Below are 19,353 nucleotides of genomic sequence, written 5' to 3' on the forward strand. Positions count from 1 at the left end.
TTTTGTTTCCATGATTACCTGACCTAAATCAGACAAACTTGCAGAGCTTTAACCTCTTATTTTTGTTGTCAGAAACTGGTATTGGCACACATTTCCTTTAACTTGAACTGGTATTTATTAGGGATCTGGTAATTTCAGTTTTCAAGAAAATGACATTAAATGCAGTAATTTTATTTATTACAAACATTTTGTACATCATTGTTTTCTTTTAGATGGTGTTATACATATTTGTCATTTATATTACATGTATAAACATATTGAAAATCAGCTAAAATGGCAAATTTGTTTTACGTTATTATAACTTGTGAGTGTTTTGTTTTTGTTTTTTGCGGTACGTGGGCCCCTCACTGTTGTGGCCTCTCCCGTTGCGGAGCACAGGCTCCGGACACGCAGGCTCAGCAGCCATGGCTCACGGGCCCAGCCACTCCGCGGCATGTGGGATCTTCCTGGACCGGGGCACGAACCCGTGTTCCCTGCATCGGCAGGCGGATTCTCAACCACTGCGCCACCAGGGAAGCCCAACTTGTGAGTTTTAAAAGCTAGTATTAGTAGTTTTTCCCTGTCATTGTAGATTTTAAGATGTTATGGTATCTTTAAGTACCTTAGCTCCTCCCCACCAAAAGGTATTAATTTACAAATGCGTATAGCCTTCAGTTTTACTATTTCAAAGCTTTTAGATAATTTCTGTATCAGTTTTATAAATCTGACATAATGCAGGTTACCTATGTTGTTGACTAAGGTAACATTATTGATTTATTAAAACAAGATAGGAATAATAATACTTCTATTTTCAGATGTTGACTAGCTCCAAAATAGTTTTCAGGAAATAAATATAGACTGTATTCATAGGGAAAAATGTAGATTTGATAGTTTAAAATCTCATTAATTTTGTCTCCACAATTAAAATACATCCAGCCTGACCTTCTATGGCTTTAGAATTTAATATTTTTACTTTCTTAAAAGCTGTTGCCCAAATGAACATTTTGTGGATTTTGAAAATGTCATAAATACTCTACAGGCCAAATACTGCTAATTTATTTGAATTAAAGTGATATTTCATGGTAAAATCACGAACTATACAATGAGCTAAGTTCTTAACCCTAAGCTTCCAGACTAAATGCAATTTATTTTTTATTTTTAAAAAAATTTTATTGGAGTACAGTTGATTTACAGTGTGTTAGTTTCAGGTGTACAGCAAAGTAGAATCGGTTGAAATTTAACTTTGATAAAAAAACTTCCTGTTATAGCCCCAAGCTATATTTTCAGTTATGTTTATTAGAGGGTTTTTGCCAGTAAACTCCCAATTAAATAGAATTAGACTCAAATTTTTAATAGTAAATGAATTATCTTATATCATTTGTATTTATTTATTTTTAGTTATTATAGGAATGCTACATGCTTTCTCTAAATTGGGGGTTTGAAAGGATAATTTCTCCTTTAGTACAATCAGTCTTACTGTTTTTCCCCCATAGATATTGAAGTCTGCTTTGGTCATGGTTTTCATGTGTGAGATTTTGTTTTTTGTTTGATTTTTTATTTTTGTTTATTTAGAAATAAAGACTGGATAGAAATTATAGTCTGTATGATTAATTAGGAAGAAAGAGATTTTTCTCATGGAAGGAATAGATAGGAGTTCTTGAATTTTTTGACCTCTGTTGATATGTAAACTAAACTCCTGTATTAAATTGGGTATATTGTTCCAAAAGAAGTCATGGAGTTAAATACATATGATAAATCCTTTAGTAGCAAACTGGCTCCTTTAGCGTCTAAATTTATGGTTTCTGTTTTCATTTTCTTAATTTTAGCAAAGGATTATCAGTTTTAGAAGCTTATTAGTAGAAGTAAAAAAGAAATATGTATAGGCATAGACAGAATTAGTGAAGTGCTATCCATCATCTGAATTGTGCATTTCATGTACTGAGATAACAAATAATCAAAAACATGTGAAACTTATTCTGTGTTTTTTATATATATATTTCATGGTTTCTAGCCATCTCCTTTTATTAAGCTTTAGCTAGGGATATCCTCTGATTGAATCCTGGCTCTTTTTTAGTAGCATCTTTAACTGAGTCAATATTCAGCATCTGAATTCCTCAGTTTCAACATGTACTCACCTCTGGCCAGGGCAGTGACTGTTCCTGGGTGAAGATTGGTGGTTGGGAAGAAGGTGGTAGCTATAGAAATTGGCATCTGGATAGATCTTCAACACCACTCTACAAGCTTACCGCTAGAGTATAAATTTAACCACGGCCAATGTTCCAAAAAGCCTAAACTTTGTCAATACAGGTATACCTTGTTTTTTTGCACTTTGCTTTATTGTATTTTGCAGATACTGTATTTTTAACAAATTGAAGGTTTGTGGCAACCCTGTGTTGAGCAAGTTTATCAGCACCAATTTTCCATCAGCCTTTGCTCACTTCATTACATTTTGGTATTTTTACAGTATTTCAAACTTTTTCATTAGTTGTTATGGTGATCAGTGATTTTTAATTTACTATTGTAATTGTTTTTGGGGTGTGAACCATACCCATATAAGATACGACAGTGAACTTAATCGATAAATGTTGTATGTGTTCTGCCTGCTTCACCAACTAGCCCTTCCCCCGTCTTTGTCCCTCTCCTCCCACCTCCCTATTCCCTGAGACACAGCAATATTGAAACTAGGCAAATTTAAAACCCTACGATGGCCTCTAAGTGTTCAAAAGAAAGGAAGAGTCATACATCTCTTACTCTAAATCAAAAAGCTAGAAATGATTAAGTCGTGAGGAACGCATGTTGAAAGCTGAGATAGGCCCAAACTAGGCCTCTTGTGCCTAACAGTTAGTCAAGTTGTGAATGTAAAGGAAAAGTTCTTGAAGGAAATTTAAAGTGCTACTCCAGGGAACATACAGATAAGAAAGCTTTATTGCTAACATGGAGAAAGTTTTAGTGGTCTGGATAGAAGATCAAACTACCCACAACATTCCTTTAATCCAGAAGCCTTATCCAGAGCAAGGCCCTAACTCTCTTCAATTCTGTGAGGGCTGAGAGGTGAGGCAGCGGTAGAAGAAAAGTTTGAAGCTAGCAGAGATTTGTCCATGAGGTTTAAGGAAGAAGAAGTCATTTCCCTAACAAATGTGCAAGGTTAAGCAGCAGGTGCTAATGTAGAAGTTGCAGAATGTCATTGAGAAGTTCTAGCTAAGATTATTAATGAAGATGGCTGCAGTAAACAACAGATTTTCAATGTAGGTGAAACAGGTTTACATTGGAAGAAGTTGCCATCTAGGACTTTCATATTTAGAGAGAAATCAATGCCTGGCTTCAAATCTTCAAGAGACAGGCTGACTCTCTTGTTAGGGGCTAATGCAGCTGGTGACTTTAAGTTGAAGCCAATGCTTATTTACCATTCCCCAAATCCTAGGATCTTCAAGAATTACGCTAAATGTACTCTGCCTGTGCTCTACAAATGGAACAACAAAGCATATATAACAGCACCTCAGTTTACAATATGGTTTACTGAATATTTTAAGCCAACTGTTGAGACCTACTGCTCAAAAAAAAAAAAAAATTCCTTTCAAAATATTACTGCTTATGGACAATGCTCCAGCTCTGATGGAGATGTACAATGAGATTCATATTGTTTTCTAGTCTGCTAACACAGCATCCATTCTGCAGCTCATGCATCAAGGAGTAATTTCGATTTTCAAGTCTTATTATTTGAGAAATACATTTTGTAAGGCCATAGCTGCCATTGATAGTGATTCCTCAGATGGATCTGGGCAAAGTCAATTAAAAACCGTATGGAAAGGATTCACCATTCTAGATGCCATTAGGAGCATTCATGATTCATGGGGAAAGGTCAAAATATCAACATAAAAGCATTTGGGAGAAGTTGCTTAAAACCCTCATGGATGACTTTAAGGGGTTCAAGACTTCAGTGGAGGAAGTCACTGCAGATGTGGAAATAGCAAGAAAACTAGAATTAGAAGTGGAGGCTGAAGATGTGACTGAATTGCTGCAATCTCATGATAAAGCTAAACGGATCTGGAGTTACTTCTTATGGAAGAGCCAAAGAAAGTGGTTTCTTGAGATGGAATCTGCTCCTGGTGAAGGTGCTGTGAAGATTGTTGAAGTGGCAGCAAAGGATGTAGAATATTACATAAACGTAATTGATAAAGCAGCACCAGGGTTTGGGAGGAGTGACTCCAATTCTGAAAAAGTTTCTCCTGTGGGTGAAATGCTATCAAACAGCGCTGCATGCTACAGAGAAATAGTTCCTAGAAAGGAAGAGTCAATCAGTGCATCACACTTCATTGTTATCTTTAAGAAATTTTCACAGCCACCCCAGCCTTCAGCAACCACCAACCTAATCAGTCAGTAGCCATCAGCATCAAGGCAAGACCCTCCACCAGAAAAAGATTATGACTCACTGAAGGCTCAGATGATAGCATATTTAGCAGTAAAGTATTTTTAAGTTTAGGTATGTACATTTTTTTGATATAATGCTATTGCACACTTAATAGACTACAGTATAGTATAAACGTAACTTTTCCATGCACTGGGAAACCAAGAAATTCCTGTGACTTGGTTTGTTGCAATATTTGCTTTATTGCACTTATCTGGATGATGTGTTTACTAAAGGCATGCTCTGGGCCAAATAGAGCTAACATGTACATTTTCTTCAATCCTTTGTAGTTCAGCTTTGAGATAACCTACTGAAACGATTTTCACACTCCTTAGCCCCTTGTTCAAAGGAAATCTTTCATAAGTGTGTCGGCGAATACAGCAGTTACCGAGGTGGGTGCTTCTGGCTGAAGTCAAATTGGGAGGTTGGGGTGCTCTAGGGCCTGCAGATGGTTGCAGGGGAAGGAGCTTCTCCCCTCTCTTACACGTGAATGGAGGGCTGAAGAAGATGGTGGATCCATTAAGAGCTTATTTTAGTAGCTAATAACTTGTTTTTCCCATTATACAGATTTTTAAAATTTAAGTTCTCTCCTAATATCAAAGACAGCTTTTTTTGTGTGTGTGTAATTTACTTCCATTCTCTTTAATACAACCAAGGCTGTTTCAAGGTTACATCAACAGCTAGTAACTTTCTTTCACTTTGCTTTCTTTTTTTTAAAATTATTATTTATTTATTTTTTATTTTGGCTGCTCCAGGTCTTAGTTGCGGCACGCGGAATTCCTTGCAGCCTGTGGGATCTTTAGTTTCGGCATGCGGACTTCTTAGTTGCGGCATATGGACTTCTTCAGTTGCAGCATGCATGTGAGATCTAGTTCCGTGACCAGGGATCCAACCCAGGCCCCCTGCATTGGGAGCATGGAGTCTTACCCACTGGACCTCCAGGGAAGTCCCTCTTTTACTTTGCTTTCTTTTTTTTTTTTTCTTAAATTTATGTATTCATTTATTTTATTTTTGGCTGCGTTGGGTCTTCGTTGCTGTGCACAGGCTTCTCATTGCCGTGGTTTCTCTTGTTGCGGAGCACGGGCTCTAGGCGCATGGGCTTCAGTATTTGTGGCTCGCGGGCTCTAGAGCACCGGCTCAGTAGTTGTGGCGCACGGGCTTAGTTGCTCTGCGGCATGTGGGATCTTCCCGGACCAGGGCTCGAACCCGTGTCCCCTGCACTGGCAGGCAGATTCTTAACCACTGCGCCACCAGGGAAGTCCCTACTTTGCTTTCTATCTTTTATTTTCAGTGTTCCTTAGTCATGGCCATTGGACTGCTTAGTAACCAGAGTAAGTTTTGAGAGTAGTAATATGCTTTTTCACCAGAAGCCTCAATCTCCTAAGCTGGAAAGAGACACTATTCTAGAAGACCCCTCATCCTCCACCCCATACGACAGATTTCTACCCTTGCATAACTGCTGTTGCAACTGCTAATCCACAATCAGGAGTGTTACAGAGAAACTCACCAGAAGTCTTTGGCCACCCAAGACAATCTCAGCCTTTCCCCTCAGGGAACTTCCATGGCTATTTTTGCAGGGACCTTGCCTATATACTGCTCTGATCACATCAATTTTGAGAGCTTTTCAGAGTTCTCCAGCTGCTGCAGAGATGGGGCAGTATTAAACAAATCGCCTGTGATTGCAAATCTTTTTAATGGTGGTGGTGGTTTTAAGGGTTAACCTAGACTGAGTGTTCAATATAGCGCCTGGCAACATATATAAGCGCTCAGCAATAGTAGTTGTGAGCCCCTGCACGCACTTCCTTGTGAGCCCCTGCACGCACTTCCTCATGGGATCCTATGCACACCTCCCACCTCTCACCACACACTGATGTTGCAGCCCCTTCCCTGAGGAGAGTGGGAGAAGTTGACTGATCTTACAAAATTAATTTTTACACACCTTTAAGTTGAACTGCAAGTTTAATAAGAAAGAAAATCAACATTGACTCTGTGGCTCGGCACCATCTGAGAATTTTAACTATCAGTGACCCCTCACAATCCATTGAGGTGGACATTATCCCCACTTGACACGTAAGGAAACCAAAGCTTAGAAAGACAATTGTGTGCCAGCTTAATGGAAAGGAAAATAGCAAGCTTTGAGAGCAGTTATATTAGTGTTTAATCAGCATTCTAAGTGGACTATGGTTTCCAAGGCCTATCTTCACTTGATGAAACTGAGCTGCCAAAGAGTGAGCTTTTAGTAATTCCTCTCTGGTTCTTAAAGAGCTCAGTGATGTTACAAATGACAGTAGATAATACCCATTTATGTTTCTAAGAATTTATTTAATAAACATGAAAGAAATTAGCTTGGCTTTTATTTTCATATAAATAACAACTGTGGTTGAATGTCAATGCCATATAATTATGTATTCCCAGGTTACTTGGGTCAGATGTTATAATCAAGGCAAAATGAAGTGTGGTTTATATTCACACATTTGCATAGGCCAGTTAGCTCAGTTGATTGGATCACATTTCAAATGAGGCCAAGGTCACAGGTTTCATACATGTGCAGACCAGTACTGCACCCAGAGACCTTCCTGCTACAAATTGTGCCCCTGACCTTGTCCAGGTATCTTCCTAACACGTGTCTTCAGGATCTGGTTCAGGGAGTGATTGGCACAAAAAAAATCATCCCCATGAATGGGAAATTCAAAGGACATAGTCTGAGTTGGTGGTGTGTGGAGGGAAATTGCTATCTATGGTTTCTTATTCTTGGGTCAATTTTGGCTCATTATAAGATATTAATATCTTCTGGTAATTGGTTTCATTTGTTAAAATATTCAGACCTTAATTTGAATCCTTAATTTATACAGCAATGCAGTTTCCAAACCTGTTGACTATTCCTGGGTAAAATGAGTGGTTACCTATTTTATGGAGAAAAGTGACATCATCATTAGATATACTGGCCCTTGAAATAAATTTAAAAAAAATTTTTTTACTTGGTATTTTATTGTAGAAGTCAATAAAGTAAGCTGTGCATAAGAATAGAGATATGAAATGTGCCCTATTTAAGTTTAAAGCACACAAGTGATTTTGATTCCTTTTTGAAGCTCTGCAGTGCACCCAGACCTCTTAATTGCCTATCTGTCTTGATTCGAAGGAGCCCTTGTGGAGTAAGGTGGTACATGGGTGATCATCTTTAAAACTTTTTTCCATGTACTGCTTTGAGTGTGAAAATTATTAAGACTGCTTTCAAGTTTTTCATTTTTCCATACAAGCCAGAAATAATGTGCTGGTTCAGAAGAATTAAAGGTCAGTTTAAAATGCCAGCACCTATTGTTTACTGTAAAAAGTGAGGCTGGCAAACCATTTCAAACACTGTGAGCTATTTGATTGCAAGGATCTTACTGCACCATCAAATTAGAGAAATATTGCAGTTGTTGATAGTTTTCATATTCCAGTCCATTAAAGCTACAGTCTAGCAAAAATTTAATTTTTCAGTTATTCAAATAGCTTTGATCAGAAATGCTACTTTCAAGGAACAAGGGTGAAAATATCTCTGAAGGTGGGCCAGATAGGATTGCCATGGGGAGGAACTCTAGGGCCACGAGGAGGAAAGCTCTGATGCCTGCCTTTAACAGCATTCACTAGAAAGCCTGGACTCTGGGTTTTACATCATCATTTCACATCCATAATCCCAGATTCTTCCATTGCCTCTGGAGATGGAGTGAGAGACGCTCTTCCCACTCAAATCAACAGAGCAGTGGCAAACAAAGTTTTGTGAGAAAAGGTTAGAAAACATCTCTAGTAAGCATTAATTTGTTTAGGACAGTAGAAGATCGAGCCCTTCAGCATTATCCAGAGTACTTACTCTTCCAATGAACTGAGAGTTACCACATAGGAGATCTTACTTGAACTGGCAGTTTTCAAAGAACCTGGTATATAGTGAACTGGTTTTTAAACTGTTCGCAGAGGTGACACTGGAACCCCTGCAGAGATGAGAGGGAGGCAAATGGGAGGTCTCCAGGCCTGGTGCCCTGTTCCAAACACTGCACTTTTATGTGTTTTGTGTATTGGGTTTTTTTATGTTGAAAATTTATTTTTGAGAGAGACACACCTTTTACAAAACATAAATGCTGCTGAAATATTCCAGTCTTTTAACACAGACTTTTGAGTAGCATTTAAACCTTTTTTAATTTTAAAATTCTTTGGAATCATTGTTATAACCATTAGTTACCACAATCATCGTGATTGAGGGAGAATCAGTAGTCACAGCAGCGAATGTCTTCCAGTGGTTTGAAAATAATTACCTGATATAAACATGTTGTTTATATTCTATTTGGACTTTCCAATTGTTTTCTTTTTCCAGGACCATTGGGAGTTTGTTGACATTCTTTCAAGATTTGATTTCTGTAAACTGCTATTTTTAATTGCCTAGGTTACTGCTTCATTGTACACATTTTGCCTGGTAAGACTGGGAATAAGTGAATTTTGTAAAAGTGCTCACCGAGCCAAAATGGAAGTCGGAAACTACCCCCAAACTTTTAAAATGAAAAATCCTCAAGAGAAAAACACAGTGGACTCTACCACTACTTAGGCAGGGCCTATGACAAATGCAAATCACAGACTTCCTTTTTCTCCTGCCACAAATGTCAGAAACACTTGGCATCTGAGTGTATTGCATTTTTTCCCCTTTCTGAACAGCTCAACTTGGAAAGGTCAGCATATCCCTTTGGGAAAAATCTTTTCTTGTAAATTGGAATGTTTGCACACATAACTGTAGGAAATGTTTAACATTTGCTTTGATGGGACAGCAATTTGTTCAATAGAGTAGAATTGTTCTTCTTTTCCATTTTCCTGCCTGTTTGTACATCACAGGCACCCAAATTACAGAAAGCAACTTTGAGGCAATTCTTTCTATGGGATCAGATCATTCTGTCCACAAAACCAGCCAACGCCTTGGGCTTCCGAAATGCAAGCTATGATCCATCTTTTATTTACTCTGAGGGACTCATTTGTGACAGACTTTGTTCTGAATAAAAGCAGTAATTTTCCACAATACATATCGAAACCCTGGGAAAGGAGGAGGAGGAAAACGTGGGGGAAGGAGACAGGGAGAAAAAAACAGAATAACCACTGCCAGGGTCTCCTGGCAGTGATTTGTTGCACAGATTTGTTTCCACGTGTATAACAAGTTACACTACACTGTGTCCACTGTTTCAAATGAGTTAACTTTCTTTGAATCTTCTGGTTTGCATAAAAGAAAAGATACAGGTCATTAAGACAACAAGCAAGTTGCTGTTTGGGATCAGCTGCCTCCAGTGTGTTAATCAACATAACCATTTGCAGTTCACAGAGAATTCTTCACCAGAGCCCATCTTGCCATCCATCTTGAACTGATGAAGAAACAGTTCTGAGTTTATGTGGTTCTGTTCGTTTCTGTAGCAACAAACGGATACCAAAAACACGCTTGTAATTTTTCTTAAAAATGCTTAATTTAGCAATGATGAAAAATAAACACGAGGGATTGTAAGGAAGATAGCAGTATCTAGGTGTTGGTCTGGGCTAGACTACAGGAAGGGACCTGTGTCAGCATGGCTCATTAGTTTGGGCAGCTTCCGATTATTCACTTCCAGAAACAGCTTCCCTTCCATTTCAGCCGAGTCCCTCTGCTATTGAGCGTGTGCTGTGTAAGAGCCCATAGGTGTGCCTGAGGCACGTGTGTATCCCACGGAAGAAACAGCCTATCTGAGACAGCCCACCTCGCTCCACAGCTCCATCCTGTCCCTTCGTGTCTTCTCAAGGACTTCCCTCCTTCAATTAATTCTTTCTCTCCTAGATCATCAGTTTCTTTCTCTTCACTGGCTCAATCACAAAAGCCTACAAACATGATCTCCTCTCAATATTGAAAAATAAAACAGATCCTTGCAACGCATATCCCCTTGTAACTACTACCCACTGCCCTACTCCCCATTCACGGTAAAACTTCAAAAAAAATTAGCTGCACACATTGATTTCCGCTTTCTCTCTTCCATTCACTCTCCAACTCACTCCAATCTGGCTTCCATCCCCATTTTTGCAAAGAAGATGATCTTGACAGTCACTAAGACTTTGTTGTCAAAGCCAGTGGACATCTATCTGTTCTCATGTTACTCAACTTCCTAATAGGATTTCAACACAGTTGACCATTCTCTGCTCTTGGTTTTCAGAATATTGCAGTTACCTAGTTTTCCTCCTGCCTTTGGGGTGCCTCTCTCAGGCTGTTTTGTTGGTTCTACATCCTCTACCTCTATCTAGATGTACAAGTGCCCTTGGACTCAGTCCCTGGCCTTCTTTTCCTCTCTACACTCTGCCTGGATGATTTCATCCATCCCATGGTTTTAAACAGTATGTAAATGCTGAAGAACCCCAATTTTATAACACTAGCCCTGATGACTCCTGTGATTTTCACATTCATACGTGCAATTACTCACTTGACATTTCCACATATTTAACAGACTTCTCAAATTTATTGTCCCAAACTAGCTTCTCTTGAACTTTTCCATTCTCAGTAAATGACACCACTATTGACCCAGATGCTCAAGTCAAAAACCTGAGTGATCCTAAATTTCTCTCTTCCTTAAACCCTACCTCATCTCCTCCCCACATCCCATCTATCAGCAGATTGCATCAGCACTATTTTCAAGATCTATCTTTAATTACTCAACTTAATCTCTATATCCACTTCTACCTCCAAATTGTCGTCACTCATCTGGACTATTCAGTGGTCTTCCTGCTGCTGCTCCTGCCTCCGTACAATACATCCTGCACATAGCAGCCACAGAGTCAAAAAAAGAAAGAAAAAAAACCAGATTGTATCATTGTCCTGTATAAAGTCTGTTAATATTTCTCATTGCACTGGGAATAAATTTAAACCAACCCTACCATGGTTTACATGGCCCCATATGAAATAGCTTCTCTTCCACTTCTCCAACCACCCCCGGTGCCCCTCACTCTGCTCTAGCTACACTGGTCTCCCTGATGCCCCTCTAACATGTCAAGCCCTTTTCTGCCTCAGGGCCTTTGCCTCTGTTCTTTCTGCAAAATTTTACCCCCATATCTTCCCACAGCTGGCTCTGTATCATCCATTAGCACTAATGGTATTTCTTCAGACGGCTGTTCCTTGCCTTCGTCCCCATCAGTCTTGGTCAAAGCACCTCATTCCCCTGGAAGCACTTACCACTATCCAGAATTAATTTGTTCATTTGTTGGCGTGTTCTGTGTCTTTCACAGACAGAGTGTAAGTTCCCTGAAGGCAGAAGCCTTGTCTGTCTCCTTCGCTATTGATGACAGGCCTAGCGAAGTGCCTAACGTGCAAGCACCCGGTAAGTATTTGTTGGATGAATTCATTCAACAGCTATTTTTAGAACCCCTACAATATGCCACCTACTGTTCTAAGTTCTTGACATTTTTCTGTGAACGAAACAGCACACAGATCTCTGCCCTCAGAGACCTAGTATTTTAGTGGGGGAGACGGGCAATAAGTAAGCAAGACATAGTAAGTGACAGTACAGTACGTTTAAAGGTGATACGTGCTGTGGAAGAAGAGATTCTGGGTGAAAACTTAGGCTATTCCCCAGTCTCTTCCATTTGTATGTAAAGTGGAAAAGGCCTTTGCTTTGCAGACCCTTGAAATCTTGGCTTCTAGAGATGAAAGATGAGATCCTGAGCAATCTACCCCTTTAAGGCTCAGCTCCCTTATCTGTAAAGTAGAGTAATACCCATATCACAAGATTGGTGTGAGGAATAAAGTAACACAGACTTAATACTGTCTCATCCCTTCCCTGTTATTCCAAGGGGAGGACACATACAGTGCAGCATTTTCTCCCTCTCTGAACCCCCAGCATGCTTTAAAACAAAATCAGCCCAACTTTCCTGAAAATACTCCATATATCCTTACTGAAGAAATATGTGGACTAACAAGTGTATGGATAATTTCAGAGCAAAAAACAATCAAAGCTACTTGTCTTCAGAAACAATGCTTTTTAAAAGACAGAGTAGGAAGTCCTCACCTTTCTTTAATAATTATTTTTCCCTCTTTATCATTTAATTCCATTTTTTACAGATCCCTACTGTTAAAGATGGAAGGATCTGCTATCCATTTAGTCTTCCTTATCATACATAAAAGTAAAATCACAGAGATAATTATTTTATAGGAGGATATTTATTTAAATGGAAACACTAATCTTTATTTTCATCATGCTGAAGTGTGTGGTTACAAACGATTTTCAATAAAACACTATATATAATAAGCAAAAAATAAGTTAATACAATGTAAACCTTACATATAGTTTCATCAATTAACAGGTTTAAGAACAGACAAGCCACTTAAGACTCTGGAGCTACATCTAGTAGAAAACTGCAAACACTCAAACCTTATCAACCCCAAGTAAGACAATAAAGAGCTATCAAGACTTCTTCAAACCAATTTACACAAATACATTTTTCTTTTTGGTTACAGTCCCCTGCTATGCACAAGACCACTGGAATGCTGTAACAATTACACATTTTAAAACGGCAAAAAGCAAAGCAAGGAGATAACATGCCAGCCTTATAGAAGCTGTCTTGAAAGTGCAAAGTTTGCATTTTCTCTACCTGAACCACTAGGATAAGTACGGGTACCTCAGACGACACGGCAGGATCTGAGCATGCTTTCTATATCACACTGATGGGACATGTACTGGAACCAGGTCTCCATGCCTTCGAAGATACCTCCTGTTTTAAACAGTGAACAGGCTTCAACTAAATATAGTGCAAATCAAATACCGAGGAGCAAAAACGACAGAACAGAGACCGCCACAGGTTGACCCGCTGCTTCTCCACCTGGCATCAGGCCACGCAGGACAGACTGGCACACGGAAGTGACATCTTCTCTCTAGGGTCTGATATGACAGGTGGTGCGGCGGAGCGAGTGCAGGGCCACCATGCAGCAGCCCCGCAGCAGGGCCCCGATGTTGTAGATGGGATCCGTTCCACCCCTCTGAGTACTGAACGCCCACAGCACGGTGGGGACCACGGGAGCCGCCACGGCCAGGAGATCCACCAGGAAACTGCTGCTCCAGTACCGCCCCACGACGCCCCCGCCGGACAGCGGGACCAGGCCGTTCAGCCTTTCCTCCGCGGAGCCTGCAAAATCCAGCTCTCTCATGAGGCGGTTCCCACGTGCCTCCGGACCCACCTCGGCCGACGGGGTCTCCACGGGAGACAAAAGGATGGCAGAGTTTGGATTTCTTGGAGTTAAATCGACCACGATGGCAGAGATGGACTCCAGGAAGCTTTCCATCGAGTCGGCCCTGGACTCATCCTCAGGGGACGTGGAGCTGCAGGGACAGGGGTCCTGGAGCTTGAGCACGTGCCGGATGAGCTCGGAGACGGCAGGGCTGTAGGGCACCACGTCGGTCTGCACGGCCTGCTCCGCCACCGCGCTGCCCTCTTCCTGACCCTCCATCTCGAAGACCTTTGCCCCAGGGCTGGCACGAAGCAGCTCCAGGTCGCCGGCCTCCACGGTGGTGGCTGTCACCAGCTCAGCGAACACATCTGTGCCGTGTTCCCCCAGCAGCTCGCTGTTGGCGCCCGCCTCCATGGCCGGCTCCTCCGGGGTCAGCGCGTCGGCCGTCGGGCCAAAAGCCATGCTGAGGGCTAAGCCCTTCTCCGGGGAATCACACGGAAAGTCGAGACACAGCTCGTCCCTCAGAGAGCCATTGTGCGCCATTTCCATGCTCTGAAGCAGAGACTCCAGCTTCTTGTTTTGAATGTTTATGTCCACAAAATATTTCTGAATACCTTTGTCCTTATCGGCCAAGCTGCTCCTCATCGTTTCGATGACCTGTTTGAGCTGTTGAATCTCCTTCCTGGCTTCCTTGAGGGCCAGCTGGGCCTCCACCCGGTGGCACTCTTCCTCAATCCAGTCCTCCCGCATTCGGGCCAGCTGGGACTTCAGCTCCACGATCTCACTCTCCCTAGAGCCAGAGGAGACAAGCCCTGCTCAGAAAAAGGCCAACTGTGAAGCAGGCAGCAAGCAGTTCCGGCACCCAGCCCAGCCCGTGCTCTCCCACCGGAAACATACAGGTTCGATCAGTTTTGAAATTTTATTAGCCCTGAACTGCCCCCTTAACTGTAAAATAGCTAAAATAATAACAGTAACTAGAATCAGAATAAAAAATGCTATTATTGGGGTTTTGTTTTTCCTTTTTGAGTGCCCACCATATGTCTGATATTTCACTAAGTACTTTTCAGGCATTATCCTCTATTTGATACAGACAGACCTCATTTTACTGCACTTTGCTTTATCGTGCTTCGCAGATAGTGTCTTTTTTTTTTTTTACAAATTGAAGGTTTGTGGCAACCCTGCTTTGTCAGACGCTGGTTAGCATTTTTTAGCAATTAAGGTATTTAAAAATTAAGGTTTGTGCATTGTTTTTAGATATAATGCTATTGCACCCTTAGTAGACTCTAGTGTAGTGAAATAACTTTTATATGTGATGAGAAGTGAAAAAATTCATATGGCTCACTTTATTGCAACATTTGCTTTATTGCAGTGGTCTGGAACCAAACCTGTAATATCTCTGAGGCAGTCCTGTATTTAATATTGGAAATTGTTTTATTAGAACACATTAGTGTCTCTTAGCTTGCTTTTATCTCCATAGTCTGCTCTTTCCTATGTCCACAAAACAATTTGTGGAAGGAAAGTCCCTATCACTTTTAATTACCTATCAAAGGCAGAAGGCAGACTGATAAGATTTAGCAGTGCAAAACAGTTCTGATCATATACCAATGATAATTTCTTAAAAATTTATTTAAATAATAAGAAGCTACATGTTGCAAGGACTTTGTAAAATGTTGATCATTCTATCTCCTCTCAGGCAAGATGACACTGGATCCATCCTACACTGAAGGGAATCTATTCTATTTTTTTTTTTTAGATCCTTCACAGGACCCTATTTCCAGATATTTGTCAAAAAATTCTTCCTTACATATAATTTCTTCACAGTCCGTGTAAATATATGTCCTCATATTCTCAGTGTTTATGAAGACCAGGTAGTCAGGATCCTGACGTACTTGAAGAGATGCTGTAAGTATTGCTTCTTTAAGTTTAGGCTTGACTCTTCTCCAGTTTCACTGCCTTCCCATACCTCCCTCCCATGACTATTCAAACCCTCCCATAGATTCCTCAAATCATAAACCAAAGACTTCCAGAAAGTAGGGTCTGACTCATGTCACCCTTACCCTGAGTTCAAAGCCACTCTGGTCAGAGCTCTGCTTGTCAACTGCAAAATGACAGGGAAAAACCATCAAGCAGAAAATCTGGCCTGTCCCAAGACGTCAGAGATCTCTTCTCTCTGGGATAAGATCTCTTAAGCTGGGGCTGTATTTTTTTTTTTTAATTACCATAACACTTGGCCTAGAATAATGAACCTCTTCCTTCAGCACAGAAATAGCTTGTAGGAATCACAATGGACAAGGCCATCCACTCTCTCACAGAGATAAACAGGGCTTCACAGGGGCCAGCTGTGTGTGACCCATTCTGCTGGAAGTATAGGATTGTTCCTGCAAGTGTTCCCGCCATTTAAAAAGTCACACACACACCCGATTTTTCACATCAAAGCTGGACACACCCAGAAAAAGCAGAGTATCCCTTCCAACCCAGGAGGGTTCCCTGGACCCCTGAAACAGCCAAATCATGCAGGATTATAAAATATCTCTTTTGAGAGACTGATTTAAGAAATCTGACAAAAATTAAATTAAGTCATTTGTCTTCTTTTCTTGTGTGGGTTCATATTTCATTTTATGGAAAAAGGAAGTGTCCTAAAGCACAGCGTGCAAGGAACGTGGATTCACCTCTCATGCAGTCGGCGCTCAGACTCCTTGAGCCTGGTCTTCAGGTGTCTCACTGTAACCTCTTTCTGCTGCAGAGGAGTCAAGTACTGCTCTGGATTTGGGGGTTTGACACCGTGATTTTCACCACAGGACGTGTACCTTCCAGATCGCCTGAAACAATGGAAGTAACGAAATTTTACTTTTTCTATAAAAAGAAAAGTTAAGGCACAGCTAACAGGTTGGGAAGAAATGGCAGCCGTTTGCTGGGACCTTAAGCCCCAGCAGCGTGTGACCTCACTTCAGAAGGGGGACAGTAATCCACCTGCCAATCTTAGGACTGTTCAAACTGGGAAGATTGGGGGCGGGGTGTTTGTGGAGGGGGCGGGGACAGGGGAGAGGGAGATTTTCTGTGGCCTAGGGATGACCTCATATAAAATAATGCACAATTGTCCACGGCCTGCCTGGCAGTTCAGAGTAACAGGCTATTATGTTAAAGGACAATGAGTAGGGGCAGGTGGGAGGGCGGGAAGGGAGCGAGATGACCTCGCTTCCACACAACGTGCCACTTGCCTAAAGATCCTGATTGTTGTTAGTTGAATTCAGATTGTTCTGACATCGGTCCCTGGTGTGAGTGTGCTGACTTGGTGGAAACTTTCCTTCTTCTGCAGGGAAAAAGGCTAGTCCAGCCTCACCAGATAGGTTTTGTAAGAGAGGTGCCCAGTGCTCTCCAAAATTTCCCTTGCTGGAATCTTGGCCCCTCTTAGGCCTGGCCAAGAGTTGGGTATCCCTGCTGTAAGAGCTGACTAATGACACCGTGATGCCCTGGAGGAGGAGGACCGGAGGAGGAGGGCTGGCAGCTTCTTCCCCGACTCGGGACTGCATCCAAGCCGCTGCACCAGCCCTGTTCCCCCTGAGCCTGTGCTCCATCCAAGGTGGCCCGAGTCCAGCGTCCAGTTCCCAACTCTCCTGTTGCGGCCGGTCTGGATGCGCAGTTCCTTTTTTTTCTGCACCCTCAGGCCTCCCGGGGACTAATTCATTCCTTGCTTGACCTTCAGATCTCCTTTCAATTTCACTTTTTCAGAAGCCTCCTCTGACCCCTCCAGCCCGAGTTGGAGCCCGTCCCCACCTCTTACATACACATATAACAACAGGTACTTGCAGAATAATCCTAATGTGTTTCTGTCATTAGATAGCTAATGTTTTTCTTCTCCTCTGGGCAGTCAGCAGAGGGACCATCTCGGTTGTTTACTGCTCTATCCCCAGTGCTTTACACAGTTCTGGGCACAACGTGGTACTCAATAAACATCTGGTGTTTGAATGAATGAGCAAACACACGAATGGCTCTTCTCTGTTCGGAGGGAAATGCATAGGACCCTCCTACTGCCGCTGTGCCAATTTTTCTGCCTAGCCAGGAACTCCTGGGACTGCGGAACCTTATTAGAAATGAAACTGTGGCTCGTGTCCTTTCTGCAGCAGCCCTTGAAGGATTAGCTGAGTGTGGGAAAGGAAAGAGAAGGGTCGTATTGACAGAATAAGGCAGGGGATCAAGAGTTGTATCATTTTTTAAATTTTTTTTTTTTTAAAGAGAAGCTTACCAAGTAGGACAAACTAAGAGTCATGAATTGGGAGACAGACGGCACTCACCTCATGACGGGGCTGCAGTCACTTCCCTTGTAGGAGCCGGAGTTGCTGCTACTGGGGGAAGAAGGCGCATAACTGGGATGGATGTTAACAGGACTCAGCTGATTCCTGCACAGCATGGACAGAAGGTCCTTCTCCCGTGGGGAGGGTGGGCTGTTGCCAGACTTGTACGACGAAGCTCCATTGCTGCGCCCGTGGGGACCTCGACTGGGAGAGAAGCATGAAGAACGTTAGAATCCTTGGGGCTGTAGATACCCAAATGCGAACGCTTTGTTCCTTCTTAAAGCTAGTCACCACTGAGGAAATCCAATCTATAGGGTTGAAAAGGGCAACATAATTATTAGAGCAATTTGGCTTGATGAGTGGCCTTCGTCCCACCTGCCCGATATTTTCTCTCCTGTGTCACCAGCACAGGCAACCTCTCTCTCTTCTATTCTTTCAAATAGTTTCTGGCCATAGATTAAACCCAGCTGCCTGCTAAGAACACAAACCATGTAAAATATTGATTTGGTTTAGTTTCGTTCCAGAGGCCATTTTGAAGATGTGGCTTTTGTGCCAGTATACCTGTCTCTGCGTTAAAATATTCAGGTTCAGCTCATGTTGGGTAAGAAAATTAGGGTGTTTCATCTGGAGGATGGGGGAGAAGGGGTTTGCCCGTAAAGAAGAAGGAAAAAACAGGATAAATATAACCCACATAAATGTATCGTCTATAATTTTAACCACCTATTTTTTTCTTTTTCTTTCCATCTCCAGTGACATAGCACAACCTTTCTCATTTAACTGCTTAAATGTTAGCCCCCTTTTTTTCCCTGCCTCTTGTCTTGCCCCTCCAGCAAGGAGGCTGTCCCTGTGGTGAGAGTGGCTTTTCCAATATGGAATTTGAGTATCACTGGCCTCCTCAAAGCCATTCAATGATTCCCCGCAGCCTCCAGAATAAAGGCCAGACCCCTTAATACAGCTCACAAGGTCTGATCCCCTCACCGCATCCAACGCACCTCTGCTCTTCCTCCCCCTGCATTCCAGACGATGTACAGTTTCCTGATGGTCCGAGCTCTCCATCATCTTTTCGGTTCCGAACTTATTATTTTCTCTGCCTAGAAGGTTTTTCTGCTCCTATCCTGAGCTCTGGGTACCTCCCACTTCAAGACTGATGGGAACCTACTCCAAGCAGCCTTCTCTGGACCCATCATTCCCTAGGCCAGCGTAGGTGCTGTTCGCTGGTGCCTCCCAACACCCTGTGCGGACTTCACAGTGGAACTTATCACAGTGCATCACCACTGCACGTCTGTCTGTCTTTTCCACTAGACTAGGGTATCCTGAGGGCAGAAACACAGCCTGTGCTTTTACATCCCCAGTACCTCCCGGCACATGCTAGGTTCTTCCTAAATGACTGCTAAGTGAATAAACTGGGTTGAAGTCCAGGCACTGCCACTTACTAGGAACTCAGGCAAGTAAGCCACTTAATATTGGGGATATATGATAACTTTCGCAGA

At 42.0% G+C, this 19,353-nt stretch overlaps 1 protein-coding gene across 11 annotated transcripts in view; it reads right to left on the reverse strand.

Moving 5' to 3' along the window:
* Positions 1-12,550: 12,550 nt before the first annotated feature.
* SYBU (syntabulin) overlaps positions 12,551-19,353 on the reverse strand; it is a 72,916-nt gene continuing 66,113 nt past the window's right edge. For all 11 annotated transcript variants that reach the window (XM_028500804.2, XM_028500798.2, XM_055091273.1 and 8 more), the window contains 3 exons: positions 17,864-18,067; positions 16,241-16,390; positions 12,551-14,361 (listed from right to left, as the gene is read on the reverse strand). In XM_028500804.2, the coding sequence (XP_028356605.1) occupies positions 13,278-14,361; positions 16,241-16,390; positions 17,864-18,067 (1,438 nt within the window). In that variant the 3' untranslated portion in view covers positions 12,551-13,277. The remainder of the gene's footprint in view (positions 14,362-16,240; positions 16,391-17,863; positions 18,068-19,353) is intronic.

The sequence above is a fragment of the Physeter macrocephalus genome, chromosome 15, assembly GCF_002837175.3.
Source record: "Physeter macrocephalus isolate SW-GA chromosome 15, ASM283717v5, whole genome shotgun sequence".
NCBI classification, from domain to species: Eukaryota; Metazoa; Chordata; class Mammalia; order Artiodactyla; family Physeteridae; genus Physeter; species Physeter macrocephalus.